This window comes from Haemaphysalis longicornis, unplaced genomic scaffold (genome assembly GCF_048455015.1).
Source record: "Haemaphysalis longicornis isolate Haplotype H1 unplaced genomic scaffold, Haemaphysalis longicornis Haplotype H1 scaffold_1, whole genome shotgun sequence".
NCBI classification, from domain to species: domain Eukaryota; kingdom Metazoa; phylum Arthropoda; class Arachnida; order Ixodida; family Ixodidae; genus Haemaphysalis; species Haemaphysalis longicornis.
The window spans coordinates 389662787-389678263 of NW_027526203.1; the positions used below are offsets into that span (position 1 = coordinate 389662787).

The 15477-nt window shown below is 46.6% G+C and overlaps 1 protein-coding gene across 1 annotated transcript in view; it reads left to right on the forward strand.

Annotated features, from left to right (window-relative positions):
- Positions 1 to 14695, forward strand: part of LOC144155259 (uncharacterized) — a 38914-nt gene extending 24219 nt beyond the window's left edge. Inside the window, exons 2-3 of the mRNA XM_077686587.1 lie at positions 7762 to 7848; positions 9059 to 14695. Of these exons, the coding sequence (XP_077542713.1) occupies positions 7762 to 7848; positions 9059 to 9571 (600 nt within the window). The 3' untranslated portion in view covers positions 9572 to 14695. The remainder of the gene's footprint in view (positions 1 to 7761; positions 7849 to 9058) is intronic.
- The last annotated feature ends 782 nt before the right edge of the window (positions 14696 to 15477 follow it).

The following is a 15477-nucleotide window of genomic DNA, read 5'->3' on the forward strand; positions in this document are numbered from 1 at the left end:
AGGTGTCCATAGCTTGGAAAAACGCCAACATTATTCTTATACATAAGAAGGGAGATCCCACGGACCTTAAGAATTATAGACCCATAAGTTTACTCTCAGTTGTTTACAAGCTGTACACCAAAGTTATAGTTAACCACGTAGGTGACAGCCTGGATTCCCAACAACCCAGAGAGCAGGCTGGGTTTAGGAAAGGGTACTCAACCACGGATCGCATCCATGTCGCCAATAAAGTGACAAAAAAATCCGGAGAGTACACTAAACCCATATACATGGCATTTATTGATTACGAGAAAGAGTTTAGTTCCGTACTCATCGCAGCCGTGCTAGAAGCACTAAAAGACCAAAGAATAGAGGAAACCTACACAAGACTTCTAGGAATGCACGGGCAGGATAATCGTCCACAAGCAAAGCGACAAATTTCAGACCCGAAAGGTAGTACGACAGGGAGATACCATCACGCCAAAAGTATTCACAGCATGTCTAGAGGGGGTTTAGAAACCGTGACTGGGAAAATGGGATTAAGGATATACGGGGAATACTTGAGCCATTGGAGGTTTGCGGATGACATAGTCTCGCTAAGTGAAACTGCAGAACACATGCAAACAATACTTGAGGAACTACAATCAGAAAGCAGGGCCATGGGGATGAAAATAAATATGAATAAATCTAAAGTAATGACGAATAAGCATGCCAAAAATGTCCTTTCTAGCTTGAGGCACGAAAAAATAGAAGAAATAAAAGAATATAACTGCCTCGTACAGATGGTTGCTTCTGACCCCAACCACGAGAGAGAAATCCCGCGCAGAATAGGTATGGGCTGGGGAGCACTAGGCAAGCACTCCCAAAAAATTACCCCACCTTCCCGCGAAGGGAACCCTGTGGAAATGCGACGCATCTTGGGGGTTCACTTGGTGTTTCCGTTGGGTTGATTCTCTAACCGTTTGCGTTCGTTATCACGTTTACGAAGTTCGGAATCGACTGCTCGCTTCAATCGTTTGCGTTCCGCATCACGGTCACGCCGCTTCGCAGCCTTGTCTTCAGTGGTGCTAGCATTCCTGTTATCACAGTGATCGGTGCTTGTTACGGTTGCGCGGGCGATAGCAGAATTGTTAGGCTCCATTCAACGCATCGATGGAAATCGGAACGCCGGTGCTGGAACGACCGCGGCTATGACGCAACGTGGCGCGGCTATGACGCAACACAATCCAATTCAATCCAGTTTAATCCAATCCAATCCAAATCCAATTCAATCCAATCCAATCCAAGCCAACCCAATCGAATCCAATCCAATGCCCCTCGCGAGAGAGTGTTCGCTATCGGAGAGGAGAGGGGTGAGCGGCGGAGAGCGCAGCTCGCGCGGCGAGGAGAATGGGGGAGGGGTGTGGACGGACAACAACAACGCCGTATGGAGGGACAAGGCGAGTGAATGAGATGCAGTCGCATCTAATAATGAAACGTAAGCTACCTCTGCCGCTCAAAAGAAACTAATGCATACTGCCGGGGATGACATATGGGGCTGAAACTTGGTGCCTTACTAAACAACTAGAACGCAAACTTAGGTCTGCTCAACGTACCATGGAACGAATAACGTTAGGAATAACACTCAGGGACAGGAAACGAGTTGCCTGCATCAGAGAACAAACTAGAGTGGAAGATATCGTAGTTCAATTATTGAAGTAAAATAAATGGACTTGGGCTGGCCATGTAGGGCGACGTACCGACAACCGGTTCAAAATTGGGGTAACAGAGTTATACCACGAGATAGGTTTAGAAGTGGAAGGCCAATAACCGTATGGAGGGATGAAATAAAGAATATTGGTCGTAAACTGTGCACTCGAGCTGCGCAGGACAGGAGCGGTTGAAGGAGAGGCCTTCGCCCTGCAGCGTACATGAGCAGACTGATGATGATGACGATTACGATGATTATGATGATGATGCTGCTGCTGCTGCTGCTGCTGTTGTTGTTGATGATGATGATGGTTATGATGACGGTGTTTGATGATGATGATGATGATGATGATGATGACGACGACGACGACGTAATTTCGTAGAATTTTGTAACGCTTCAGTTACTTTGCTGGTAACGATCATGGTAGTTCAGCTACTTCTTTCTGTGACGCGCTACGCGTAAAGAAAATGTATCTGCCACGATGGCGTTCAGCCTAGTGAATTGCGCTACTGATAAAGAGGTCAGCGGTTCGACCGCCGGCTTCGACTACTTTCTTCATGTCAAGTTGGGAAGATCGTGCCAAGCTGTGAAGAAACAAAAACCGAAATTTTCTTGTGAATTCAGAAGGTTCTCAAACTTAAATTTTGAGCTTTTGAAGCGGACCGAAGTCAGAACGGCATAACAGGCCAATCTTGAGAGCGCTTTCGCTAAGTTACCCTCGATCGATAAGGTAACGGTAATGGAATACATTTTTTAGCACAGAACATACCGCATAAAATAACGCTTTCAAAATGAAGGCACCTCACTCGTTGTATTTTTTTTTTTCAGGGTACTCTTTACTTTCTGAACACGAATTCTTAAGGCATGTGCTCGCACTGTAGGTGCAAAGTCTAGAAATAAGTACTGACGACGCCGAATCCGCCTTATGCAAGCCAATGGTGAGGAGACGAAAGAGGCTGTCTACAGACACCAATATGGTCTTGTCAACGGGGAAGTTCTGCCACGGTGTTCGTAAAAAGTTGCGCTCGTCTATTCTCCTTCCCTACTGTTGTGAAACAATGGTACACTGGCTTTCCAAAGGACTCCTATGGACTCTGGTTTCGTGGGAGTACAAACGAACCGAAACGCCAAAACCTCTAAAAATGGGAATGGGAAACAGCAAAACTGCCTTCGAATAAAAAAAAATAAAAACTATTCCTGTTGGCGTATTTGGGTTTGATGTACATTTGAACAGCCGCTTGGTTAGCGGTATCAGTGAGGACTTGATGCCACCACTCTTCTGGAAGGAAGGTTTTCTTTGCATTCCGTTTCTTGCATGCACTGTCGCTATCCTCGCGCGTATTTGTTATCCTTCTATCTGCACCTCCCCCAGCTTCCTTGCCTGTGGAGCAGTCGAAACGCTCGAACACCTCCTTTAGAACTGCCCCCACCACCCCTTTCCCCCCTTACCAGACGGTGGGTACTGAACTGGGGAGCTGGGCTGCTCTGACCTGGCTAATCGACGTGTAGTCAAGGCGAGGGCTACTGCTGTGCAGTCACCGGTACGCCAATCCCCACGCCGTCCTAAGGGGCGTTTAAAGGCTAAATAAAGCATTTCTCTCTCTCTCTCTCTCTCTCTCTCTCTCTCTCTCTCTCTCTCTCTCTCTCTCTCTCTCTCTCTCTCTCTCTCTCTCTCTCTCTCTCTCTCTCTCTCTCTCTCTCTCTCTCTCTCTCTCTCTCTCTCTCTCTCTCTCTCTACAGCAAGGTTTGGCAAATCAACAAACCGGTCAACCTATGTTTCTCACGCACTGCAACATCCCCCATGCGGCTAGCCTTGCGCTTTCCCAAGTAAAAGTGAGACGCAGGCTTAAAGGTTCAGAAACGATTGCTGCGGAAACTCGACGAGGTTGGAAGGGCAAGAGTGAGGCAGGCGAAAGGCTGATAGGTAATTGACACTGGGCATGCAAGTTCCGGCTACTGCAATGAGGAGTTGTAAAGAAAATAAAGTGAAATTATGTTAAATTTTAGAAAATGAAAAATTATGTTAAATTTTACAAAATGTAAAATTATGTTAAATTTTAGAAAATGTAATTTGTCACTGTATTTATTTGTTACTTAATTACGCTATTCAAATTTATTTTTGGGTAGTATGTAAATATACTGTACCTGGAATAGGTATAAAAATCTTACGGGCTCTGCGATAAAACACTGCTTATAGGAACCCGGTCACCAATCTTGGCAATCACTATGCCAGACAATTATACGCACTGATAAGGCGGGAAACAGATGGAGCCGATGCGGTTGTGCACTGATATGTGCATATAGCGGTTTGAGACCGTCTTGGAAGAAAAAAACGATCGCGTATCGCACATTAAAGGGACCGTGCAACACTTTCTCTTTCCTTCGCGTCTGGAAGCACTGTGAAAGCTACAGTTATCGCCAGCACGGAGTGGCACTGCGTGGTTTGCTCGTCGAACCAGACACGCCTTCCGTTTCTGCTTTGTTTTCGTGGCTTTATTTTTAACGTTGCTATCGAAAGGCGTTTATTGATGCAATTGAAGTAAAACCGGCTAACAGCCGCTACATGGCCTCAGTGACGTAATTCGGGCCGTCAAAGAACGTCAATACCGGGAAAAAGACACAAATCTTTTGAGCGAGTTTCCAAGTTATCTGATGGGCATATAGAGCACTAATGTTTGGCTGAGTTATTTTGCGACCCCTTAATCTAAGCACTGGGTGTGTTGGGTGGCTACGTTCTGCAAGGATTTAAGATTTCAAAAAAAGTTGAAAAGAGTGTTGCAGGGTGCTTTTGATGTCGGTACAGGCTATCCCGAAACCGCGTGCTGTCTTCGCTTGCCGTGATTTCCTGGGAGCTTCACAGTAAAACACTTCGGGACGTTTGTGGCACTGCTGTTCGCTTCGTTTCTTTGTGCATTCACTTCCGGGACTTTCTGCGCCGCCATAGCAACGGCGCTACCTGTCGCTTTCGCTCTCTTCCATTATAACGGCGCTCGCTAAAAGGGGAACCGGATCTCGCGGGGTGCGCCAGTAGCGGCTTGCCGCTGTAGCGGTTGTACTAATCGGCTGCGAATCGGCCTGCTCCACTGCAAATCATGTAAGAGTGAATGCGCTCGCATAGCTATAGCCAGGCGATGCCTGAGCACCGCCAATGCTGCGGAGAGTGCAAAAACTGAAATTGATCAAGAACACTTATTAGGCAGAAAGTGCGGCGTTCTAGTCTTTCCACTGGGCGCCGTGGATGAATGGTCTGTGTGCGCTACAGGGCTATACATAGCCGAGAACTTCGGAGCAGCTAGACGATGGGCGCGTGCAGTAGGTTTCTGAGCGGCGAGGCGAGCCCGCTCAACCTCGGCTTCCTTTCTCTTTCTTTCCGGCTCGCCCTGCTCGCCTTGCCACATCTTATTTTGGCCAGCCCTTCAGGGTAAAGTAGAGATGAATTAACCAGCTCGGTTTGAGACCATTTATAAGGGGCCATGGTTATGCTCCAGCTGTACGGAACTCGTCAATAACGCACGTGACAGGCGGTTGTTTAGTAGTTGTTTAGTAGCTATATATTTTGCATTGGCAATAGGCACATATGGCAGGATGGCGCCACGTCTATCAATTGTAGTTTCTCCGGATACGCATGCGCCGCCGACAGATGATACGCTCATCATACTAGCCAAATAACCTCGGGTTTTGAAATTTTGTCCCTGTGACAAAGAGGTTCGCGTGGTCGAATCGGATTGTAGCAAATTTGCACTTTATACCATCCAGCCTTGGTGGATCAACGGCAAATTCCTTCGGCGGCAATGCGCAAGTTCGCAGGTTTACGGCGAGCAGTTATGAAAAGTAGATGGTATGAGATGAAAAGGGCCGACTGTCATGGTTCTATTTACAATGGCGATGCGTGCGAAACCCGACAACATATTTTTCTTTATTGTTTTAACACCTAGGGGAAGTCGTAAGTAGATGCAGGACTTGAAGAGGCTCACGAAAAGCAGCAGCGCAGAAAAAAAAAAAAAAAGGCACGTAGCGCTGTCTTCAGTTATGCTTTCCCAATGGGCGCTTGGAGTTTCCTCGTCCCTTATTTATGATGGCGGCAGAATATGAAAACGCCTGTGTGTAAAAACTTTTTCGCATGTAAAGAAACTCGGCGTTAACCCAGCGCCTTCACAACGTGCATAAGAAGGCAGGGGTCTCTTCGACGAGTTAGATCTCAAAATTGATCTCGGAATCTTCCCTTCATTGAAATTGACATTTTTATTGTCAAGCCTTACGGTCCGCTGAACCCGCCTTCAGAAAACTTGACACGTTCGTACTGAAAGACCACAAAATGGCCCTTACCCACGGTGAGCACGAGGTCGTGAGTTCGATTCCCGGCCGCGGCGGCCGCTTTTATGATGGAGGCAAAAAGCAAAAACGCCCGTGTGTACGAGATTTCGACGCACGTTAAAGATCCCCAGGTGGTCAAAATTATTCCGGAGCCCTCCACTACGGCGCGCCTCATCGCCTGCGTTGCGTCGGCGGGTTAAACACCGCAATCAATCCTTATCCTTGGTGAGCGTGAATTCAAGGAATTTCTGTCCTATAACTACCCATGACGCAGCCTTCGCACCGAATAGTGTTTTCCCCTAACTTCAGTGGTATTGCGTGAGAACATATCGCAAATTGTAAATGAATGTTGCTAGAGCTTATGTTCGTTATTGTCGGGAACGAAGAAATAAAGACAGACAGAAAAGGAGAAATAAAGAAAAACGCGGGAGGATGAAGGGATGGCTTGTTGAATTAAGACAGAAATAACGGTTGGCAATCAAGACAACCTCGGAAAGCAATGGGGAGAATGTGGTAGGTCATTGAAACATATAAGTAATTTGGAAAGTAGACACTCGAGTCACGGCCCGGGGGTGAAAAAGAAGGTCCCCTTCACTCCGGGTAGTCCGAGTGGCGCTGGCTACCACCCCCAAGCGCAGGAAACAAAAAATGCCTTAATATAAATACTACAGAAAGTGGAGGGAAAAATAGCCCCGCCGTAGCGTAGTGGTCATCGCACCAGACGCGTATTCTGGAGGCAGTGGGTTCGAATCCCACCCGGCTGGCATTTTTTCTCCACTTTCTTTCTGTCTTTCCAAATTCCTTATCTGTTTCAATGACCTACCACATTCTCCCCTTTGCTTTCCCAGGTTTTCTTATATAAAGAGAGAGAACCACATACCCTATATAAAGGGAGAAACAAAGAAAGAAAGAGGAAGGAAGGAAGGACAAAAGTGCTATTGGTCGCCTATTTTCTGCGGAGGTGATGAGCAAAACAAATTGGCCTCGTCCACCACGTTGAAACAGACACAAAAAGGCTGAAAAGAAGTCGTGGCTTTTTTGTAGCATATGGTCATGACTGCCCCTACGCTATTTCCCTTTCCCCCGCAAGATAACTGCTTCGAGCTGGCATGCATACAGGCACAGATCGTCAGCCTTTGATTAAAAAAAAAAAAACGTGACTCTCAGAAACGTGACAAGCGCTGTCATTCAAGTTTGATTTAACGCGTAGGAGGTCATGCCTCGGGCATCAGACGTGGGAGAGGGTTTTTGTTGCTTGAAGAATAGTGAGATGTTGCGAACTAACGAAGACCACCCATGATTCCGTCGTGGGTGTCGCTGTATAGTTTGTCTTTATCAGAAATCCAGCTAGGAAACGCACTCGTGACTGCGTGTGTGGCCCTTCTCCACTAATTTATCTTACCTATGTCTATTTCGACACCTATCGATCATTACTTCGCGCATACGTGACATTGTGTAAAGCCCAATTGAAGTTATGGTGTATGTCCATGTAAATAAAGTAACAACAATAAACAGATATATGATTTCTTGTAACTGCTGCCATTCCTAACACTCGCCAATTTCCGCCTCTCCACTATCTACACGAGGAAGTGGCAGTGTACACGGGCAGCCCCGAATTCCGAAACGAGTATTAACCTTATTATTGGCGGGAAACGGATTGTAGGCAAGCAATGCGTACCGTCTCGCCTGTAGCGCTGATTTAGGGCGCTGACTGCTGGAAGGTGCCGTGCACTTTTATGAGGCGCCCAATTGAAACTGTGAAACTGGCGCCTTTGCAGCTGTTCGTGATGCTGGGCACGCTCGCCGTGGCGAACGCGGGCATCCAGCTGCACGGTGGGGAGAGCACGCAGCACAGGGCTCAGGACGTGAGTTTTCTATTTCGTTTCCCTCCACCTTCAGTGAAGCGTAACTTTCTTCCACTCCGTGGGAGGTGGAGTAAAGGAGGCGCAGGATTGTGAGCATCCGCTTTCGCTGTGCACATTCGAGTTTGAGAATAATGCCGTGCGTGTCTTCGCGATATTCGTTCCGTGAAGGAGGCGTTCATTCCTTTTGCCAAGCAAGAAACTAAAGTATCTATAGGGATTTTTGTGATGAGAGTATTTTCGCTTAAATATTGCTGTTTTTCAGACACTAGCTACTCTTTCCGGTATGTGGAGTCTGTAGTGAGAACCTGTTTGCGATGTGTGAAACTTTCACATCACGTGGGATTAAATGCTCTAGGAGAAGGAATTGATGACATGTTGAGAGCAGCATAAGGATGTGTGACTGGTCCGCATTCGCCCAATGCGGGTGCGCACGGGTAACCATTAACGGCGCTGCTCATCGACCTCCCATCGTGCACAACCCCTTGTTCAACATAGGTGAAATTGGCAAAATCATGCGTGCGTGGGAATAGACCACCACTGCTACTTGACTTCAATTTTATCTGCAGCTCGCGAGAATAGTTGATCCAGGGCTTAATCTGTATACATCTGACAGACGTATGGTCTATGTGAACCCGGGAGCGGCCCCATTCTACAATTTTATCTGATTCCAGGGAGAAGATGGCCTAAGAATGGGGCCTACGTCGTCCAAGCACAGTTTTAGATGATGATAGTGAAAAATGAATTGAAAGTTTTTTTGGACACGCACTCTGCGGCAAGTGAACTACCCAAGCGGCCTAAAATAATTCGCAGCTGTCCTCCGCGCCTCGTTTCAAAACCCAGGTGTTGTTCGGCGCGCGAAGCCTTGATATGAGTTTCAAGTATAAATAATTGCACTGGCGATGGGCTGGTTTAAAATGTAACATGAAATTGGCGAGCATGCCTCATAAATGCACCGCATTTACAAACGTCGCCACTCGAAAACCTTAATACCTATACTGTCATTCTCCTAAAGCAGGCAACGGGCTAGTGTTTCACATCCCCCCAAAATAACGCGTTCGTGGCGTACTTCCAGCCGCGATAGGCCAGTTTGGCTGGGGTGCGGAAACGAGCCACTCACTTGAGCGTGAACGTGCGTTATAGAATGCGTAGAAGGTCACTGGCGTGTCCTCGCGGTAAGCCTGGTTGACGCCCTGGGAGTTTTTATGTGCAGGACTATGGCAACTACCAGTTCAGCTACGACATCGTCGATCCGCTGGGTGCTACCAATGGCCGCTGGGAGGTTGGCGATGCGTGGGGTAACAAGCGTGGTGGCTACACCATCACTGACATCGACGGCCGCCAACGGCGCGTCGAGTACGTGGCCGACGCGCACGGCTTCCGCGTTATCGTCAACACCAACGAGCCCGGCACGGCGGCCAGTGCTCCAGCCAGCGCCGTGTACAACTCGCCCTACGTGAACGTCATCCGAGGCCTGGCGCTGGCAAAGCCCGTGGTGGCCGCCGCTTCGGTCCCCGTGCCGGTGGCCCACGTGCACGCGCCGTACGTGAGGCGCGTGCGCAAGGTCGTCAAGGTGCCCGTGCTCCAGGCCCGCGCGGCCACTGCTCCCGTGCTGCTGGCCGCCCCTCCGATCGCCGACGGCCACTACGGCGGATACGCGCCCTCCTTCCACGGCCAGTTCGGCCAGCGCATCGGCGCTGCGCGGAACTTCTACAACTACTATTAACGCGCAGCCACTCCGCGCCCATCGTCTTCCGCGAAATCAAGGAGCTGTGAAAGCAGACCGGCGTGCAAAATTTCGAAACGTTGAAAAAGCTTTGCTCGCCCAACCTACAGACATCATAAGACTGTAGTTAGAACTTACGAACACCTCCTTTCCCCTCCCTTCATACCCCCTCCCCCTCAACCTTCTCCCATCCCTGCGTCTATCATTTTGGGATACCACTCGAAGAAAAAGTTATATCAGACACAGCGCTGCCTTCGTTGAACGAAAAGCATAAGAAGAGCAGCGTATACGGATGTCGCCTGCACCGCTTCCGGGTGAACAAGACGTGCCCTTGTTCGATGACCCAAAATTTACAGCGATGTGCCATCTGAAGGCAACTTGTATAAACCGCCTGAGAGATTGCGACGATAGCGCAAGGCGCGTGACCACCAGCGTGCGTTATATTTTACCTGGTCCGAATCTCCGTCGCGGTAAAATGTGCTACATAGAACCACGAACCACGTAGTTTTAATGGTAGTTTTAAAGCTGAACCACGTAGTTTTAATGGTAGCCGTGTGACAGGAGGGGAGATCTTTTAACGAGCTTAAGGTTAAGAGGTGTAGAATGGGTCACGCGGAACCGCTGCTGAATTGAACCGTTTACCCGCTTCTGCACGCCTCATCGGCAAGGCACGCAAAATTCTAATTTGATCTGATCTCATTTCTTTCCCGAAGAAGCAACTCCTCCCGCCCCCTCGGTTTGCACAGGGATGGCTTTCGTAGGTGGTGATGTCGTAAAAAAAAAAAATCCTTTACACCCGCTCCTTTTCTCCACGCGTGGTGGGAGTCATTCACCCATAGCCAAATGAAAAACAGTTAAAGTGCTTTTCATTGCAATATTATCACCTATTTATTTGTTTCAACTGCAAAGAAAATAAAAAGCAAGAAAAAATAAAATAAAAAACGGTTAGCAGTATATCAGTGGGGGCGCACAAAATGATGCGGGGCAACAGCCGATTGTGCTTTATTTTGTGCGCACCTCCACGAGTTGTGCCAATATGGGGAAGCTGGCTCTCTATAAGCAAATGAGCCATAACGGCCTTGCTTTCTCAAATGTAACTCAGATCGAAATTAATAACTGGGTGAGTCAGTTTTTCTTCTTCGACATAATAACAGGGCTTAAGATGACGGACGATAGCAATGCGCTTGAGAAGGGATTAAATATTTCTTCCGGCTTCTTTCGCTCTGTTACTGTGTCGACCAAATCCTGTCCCACAATTTCCTCCGCTTCCATGTGCTATAGGGTTGCATGAGAATGCGATGCAGTGTCAAGCAGACCTAGAAAATTTAAAGCGATATGGTTATATGGGCTTCTCCGTGCAATAACACCGACTAGCTGATATCACAATTCAGGGTGCTGCTTCATTACGCATCTGAATTGCCGTCGTTTTCGGCGGAGTAATGATGCCCATTAAACGTTTTTCACACCATCATAGTTTATTTTTGCCTTCCAAACGCCTCGAAAATTACTTGTCGCTGACTACGCCATTAGAGCGAGTTACGCCTATTCCTTGTGCCGACGATGATGCCAAGTAGTGAAGTTCCAGAAAATTCGAAATAAGTTTTTTTTTTCTATGCATACAGTGAGGGGGTAAATTGTTTCGCTTTATGCATTCGCCTTTAACGGGGGAATAAGTTAATTATTTAGCACGGGTTCATTCGGGGGATTTTTTTCCTCCCTTTGAGCTCACAAAAACAGAAAAAAGCAAGGGGCATATCCTTGCGGGAACTTTTTCACTAGATTTAAGCGTATACACCTTTTTCCCAACCTAAAAGGCCTCGCGCAAGCTATTGCTCTCTGCTGCTTTTTTATATCTTCAAATACTCCCCACATTAAAAGGACAAAGCACTCATTCTTTTTCCACGTGGAAAACTTTTTCTTATAACGGCAATATAGGTATTTTCTTATTGGCATCTGTGGTGTTTTTTTCCCCAGTGAGGCAAACAGAACGCTCTCAGAAAGAAAGAACAGTATGCAATCATGGGCTGTTTGCTGTGTGTTATTCGTACTGCGCATTTATACATCTTTGCTTTTGTACATTATTTCCGTTTTTCTGCTCTCTGTCGATTATGTCCACATCGTGTGTCTGCTTAGGACTGTCATGTTCCGTGTGCCTCTTCTTTGTATCTAGTCCGTGTCACGTTGTGTATTCACTACAAAGCGCTATCCAAATAACCTGCAACTCGGTCTCCACTTATTCCCACAAGCATCTTGTTTGCCGTTCCCAGCCTGGTCGAACGAGCACTATTTATATATACCGAGTCTATAGCATGAACCCATGTACCCTGTATTTCACGCTTTGTTCGTCCCACGTATGTGTCGTCCTGTTTCAAATTCCGAGCAGCCCTTCCTCCAAATACTGTTCTCACGTATTACGAATCTTTGGAACCTTTGTAAATGTCTTCCCAAGAGATCTATGTTCATTTTATTTTTGTGCCATTAACCGTGCATGTTGAGCAAGCTGTTCTATATGAAACGAGAAGTCTATCTTGACTTTGAAAGGAGCCTTCGCTTTCTTTCCCTCCGCACTCGTCGTCGTACATAAATATAGCTCGCTTGGTAATTTTTGTAAGCTATGAAGTAATTTCTGATGTACTAAAGCTACAGCTACTGCAACTGCATTAGGATCCTCAAGGTCATTGTATTTGGCGTTTGGGCATCTGTGGTGAGCGAGAAACCATGTCGAAGGGTCACATTTCTGTTTTAACCACTGATATTGCGCTGAAAACCGCAGATTTAAGTGATTTGTGAACAAAAATTTTCCTTCATATAAAAACAGTGCTCACTTATTGCAAGAAAGAAGAGCGTTATTGCCATCCCCTGCGGGCAGGTTGTATCTGAAACCTACCGTACAAAATAGAGTTGGAAGTAGATACACTTTTCCTGACTTTTTCATTGCAAACATAGCAAAAAGTGAATTTTATGACGGGCAAGTAGCATTACGCTTGGGCCATTTTTCTTATTACTTCCAAAAAATTAGGCCAATAATCTGGTTTATGTTGTAACGCAGTGATAAAAGGTAAAGGTGAATGAGCGATTGTGGAAGGCACTCAGTAAATCTGGAAGATCATTTGAGTGCATGAACCAATCAAGAAACTGGCATCACCGAATAAAATTTCCGTTAGTGAAGAGCAATTTGAGAAATTCCGTCACCTCGTCCAGTAAGAGACAAGCCGTGAACAGGTGATGGCGGAGGAAGTGGTACACAAGCACGAACAGTTCTTAACGAATGGGCGATTGCCTGAATATGAACGTTCTCTGCGCGCCCCCTCTCCATCCCAAGCAAAAAAAAAAAAAAGCCGCGCGTGAGATTCTTTCATCATAAAATTATTTAAACTGCATTTCCAAACTTATTTGTTGTGCGTGTGGCTGTGACTTAACATTGTAAACTGTGCTACAAGTATACATTTTATCGATTATTTAAAACTGATGGTCGTGCGTCATTATTACTGTGGACTGTTTTAACTGATTTTAGCTTGTGTTCGTGTTGTGATTGTTTTTTTTTATCTGAGCCTAATCAATGTTGCTGCATTAAAAAGCGCGATTATATCCAAGCATATCTACGTGGCGAAACGTAGCGCCTAAATTTATTTTGTATTTTATTATGCTTGAATGGGTTTTACGATGGCTTTATAAGGTTGCCTGTTGCGTTTGATGTGTCAGATTGGGTTATAAATAAATGTCCCAGCTGTATGAACTAACACGCCGACGCAGGACACTAATACCACCAACCTGTAAATGTGAACAATAATCGTTTTTTATTGATGATTTACTTTGCATCCTCCGTTTTTTAAACAGCGCTGTTAAGGCAACCTGCATAAGTCTAAAATTAATGATGATAGCAATGTTAGTTTAGTGAGTGAGCAGGCTTTAGCTTTGACATCTGCGAAAAAAAAACCGCTTCATGCACAACGCTGTATTTCGGCTAAATGCAGCGAAAGTAATTTGAAACATACGACAAAGTTCAGAATAATTATGCATTCGTATTTCGCGCCGTCCTTGGTCACACTGGCCAGATGCAGCATAAGAGAAAAGCTCCACATAGTCTATCAGCCTGTTTGTCTCATAAGTGAAGGGCACGTTGCGCCCCATTGAGGTAGGAACGCTTCTTAGCCTCAGCCATTCAACCGAGCGAAAGGCCCGTAGTCGATTCTATAAATTGCGACGATGACTGGGGCCTTCTTTTTGTGGCAGCGGAGAGGGGTGAAAATTTATTTGTTGCTTGCCCGACAGGCCTAATGGGCAGCACTCCGCCTGTTCCTGCATACCTGTCAAACAAAAGCCGTCTCATCACCTACATTCTCTACTGTTTTTATGCTCCAGATGGAGAAAATCAAACAAACAAAAATTAATAAAAGTAAAACGGAAGCGGAATTCTGCTGCACAGTTTCAGAAGAGACGCGAAAGTTTCTCTGATAATCGGGTAATCCGGGCTTGAGCGCTGCTAATCACTGACCGAAAGGATGGCAAAACATTGGAGCATGTGGCCGATTTGATGGCGGTTTCCTCGCATTGCACTGTTCGCGCTACGAACGTGCATATTTGAGCGCTACTGTCATCTGCCCACTGTAGCTTCGCGAGGGCCATCGATTGCAGTTTGAATACTTATCTAATGTATCAACTGCTACGTCAAGCCCAGAACTTCACGGAACGTCGGCAAACCCAACCCAAAGCCACTGGCAGTATTAACTGAAAAGGTCAGCGTCGACAGCGCACCACTGAAAATATGTTTGAAGGGCGGCGTCGTTAATATAGTGAGTTAATAAATATTTACTACGATCGGAATTTCGTAGAATACACAGCAATCAACGCACTATATATCGCCTGGATCCTGGTAATAGGATATCGCTACAAATTACACCTTTTTCCACGCTGGCTGTTTGGATCGACTTGTATTGCTTTTGTAGTGTGGCATGCTGCTTAAGTGTATTGCCGCTTGGTGACGATCGTAGATTTCATCTCAGAGTTACGTGTCGACCGAGGGCAAATTAGGGCTTGTCTTCAGAGAGTCTCCGTGCATTCGTGCAAAGATGCTTGTGTGTTTATCTTTGTCTATGCATTCCCTCTGCACCCACCAATAAACAAAGACGAGAAAAGCAAATGTGGTCTGCTATTCGTTCGCAAAAATCCTGCACGAGAATTTTCTCGGCTCGCTTCTTCCTTGCTTTTTTTCTTTGTGGGATAGGGGGGGGGGGGTGATGAAGCTATGCGACACACCAAGTGCGCGGTCAGTCTGGCAAAATGTGCAAACAACGAAGACGCAAAATGGCCGGGGCATGCAGGTTCGTGCCCCAACTCTCCCTTGCTCCCGGGGTGAGATATTTTCGTGGAAGCGTCTATAGTAGGGTTACATCGAGGCAGAGTACATTGTCGTTGGCGATAAGGCACCCTGCCTCAACAAAACACCGAATCATCTGGAGCGGCTTCGTGGACGTACCGCATCAACGACACCGCCGAAATCGTCGTTTGGCGGGAGCAACCATGACGGATCATATGGTATTTTGAACGGGATGAATGGCTTTTCCACTGAGCCTGAGGTTGTGGAAGAGACAGCCGTCATATGGAAGAAGGCTGTTTGAGAGGGCCAATCATACGTGGGCGACACTCGTGCACTGCTTCAGCTAAATTTATGCCGGATTGTTGACAGTTCACTACGAATAAAAACGGCCCGCAAAAGACGCCTCGTTGCAAGCGGTGGTATTATAACTTAGTGAGAATGCAGACTTCACGGGGTGAACAGTTTATAGAGAAGCGAGAAAAAGGGGCGGTCATTATTATTGCCTTGTATTTTTTGTTTCCCTTTTAGCGCTGCATGCTAGCGCGTGTTTCAGGTTCTTCTAAGCGGAGCGCGTGCACCGCTTATGCGC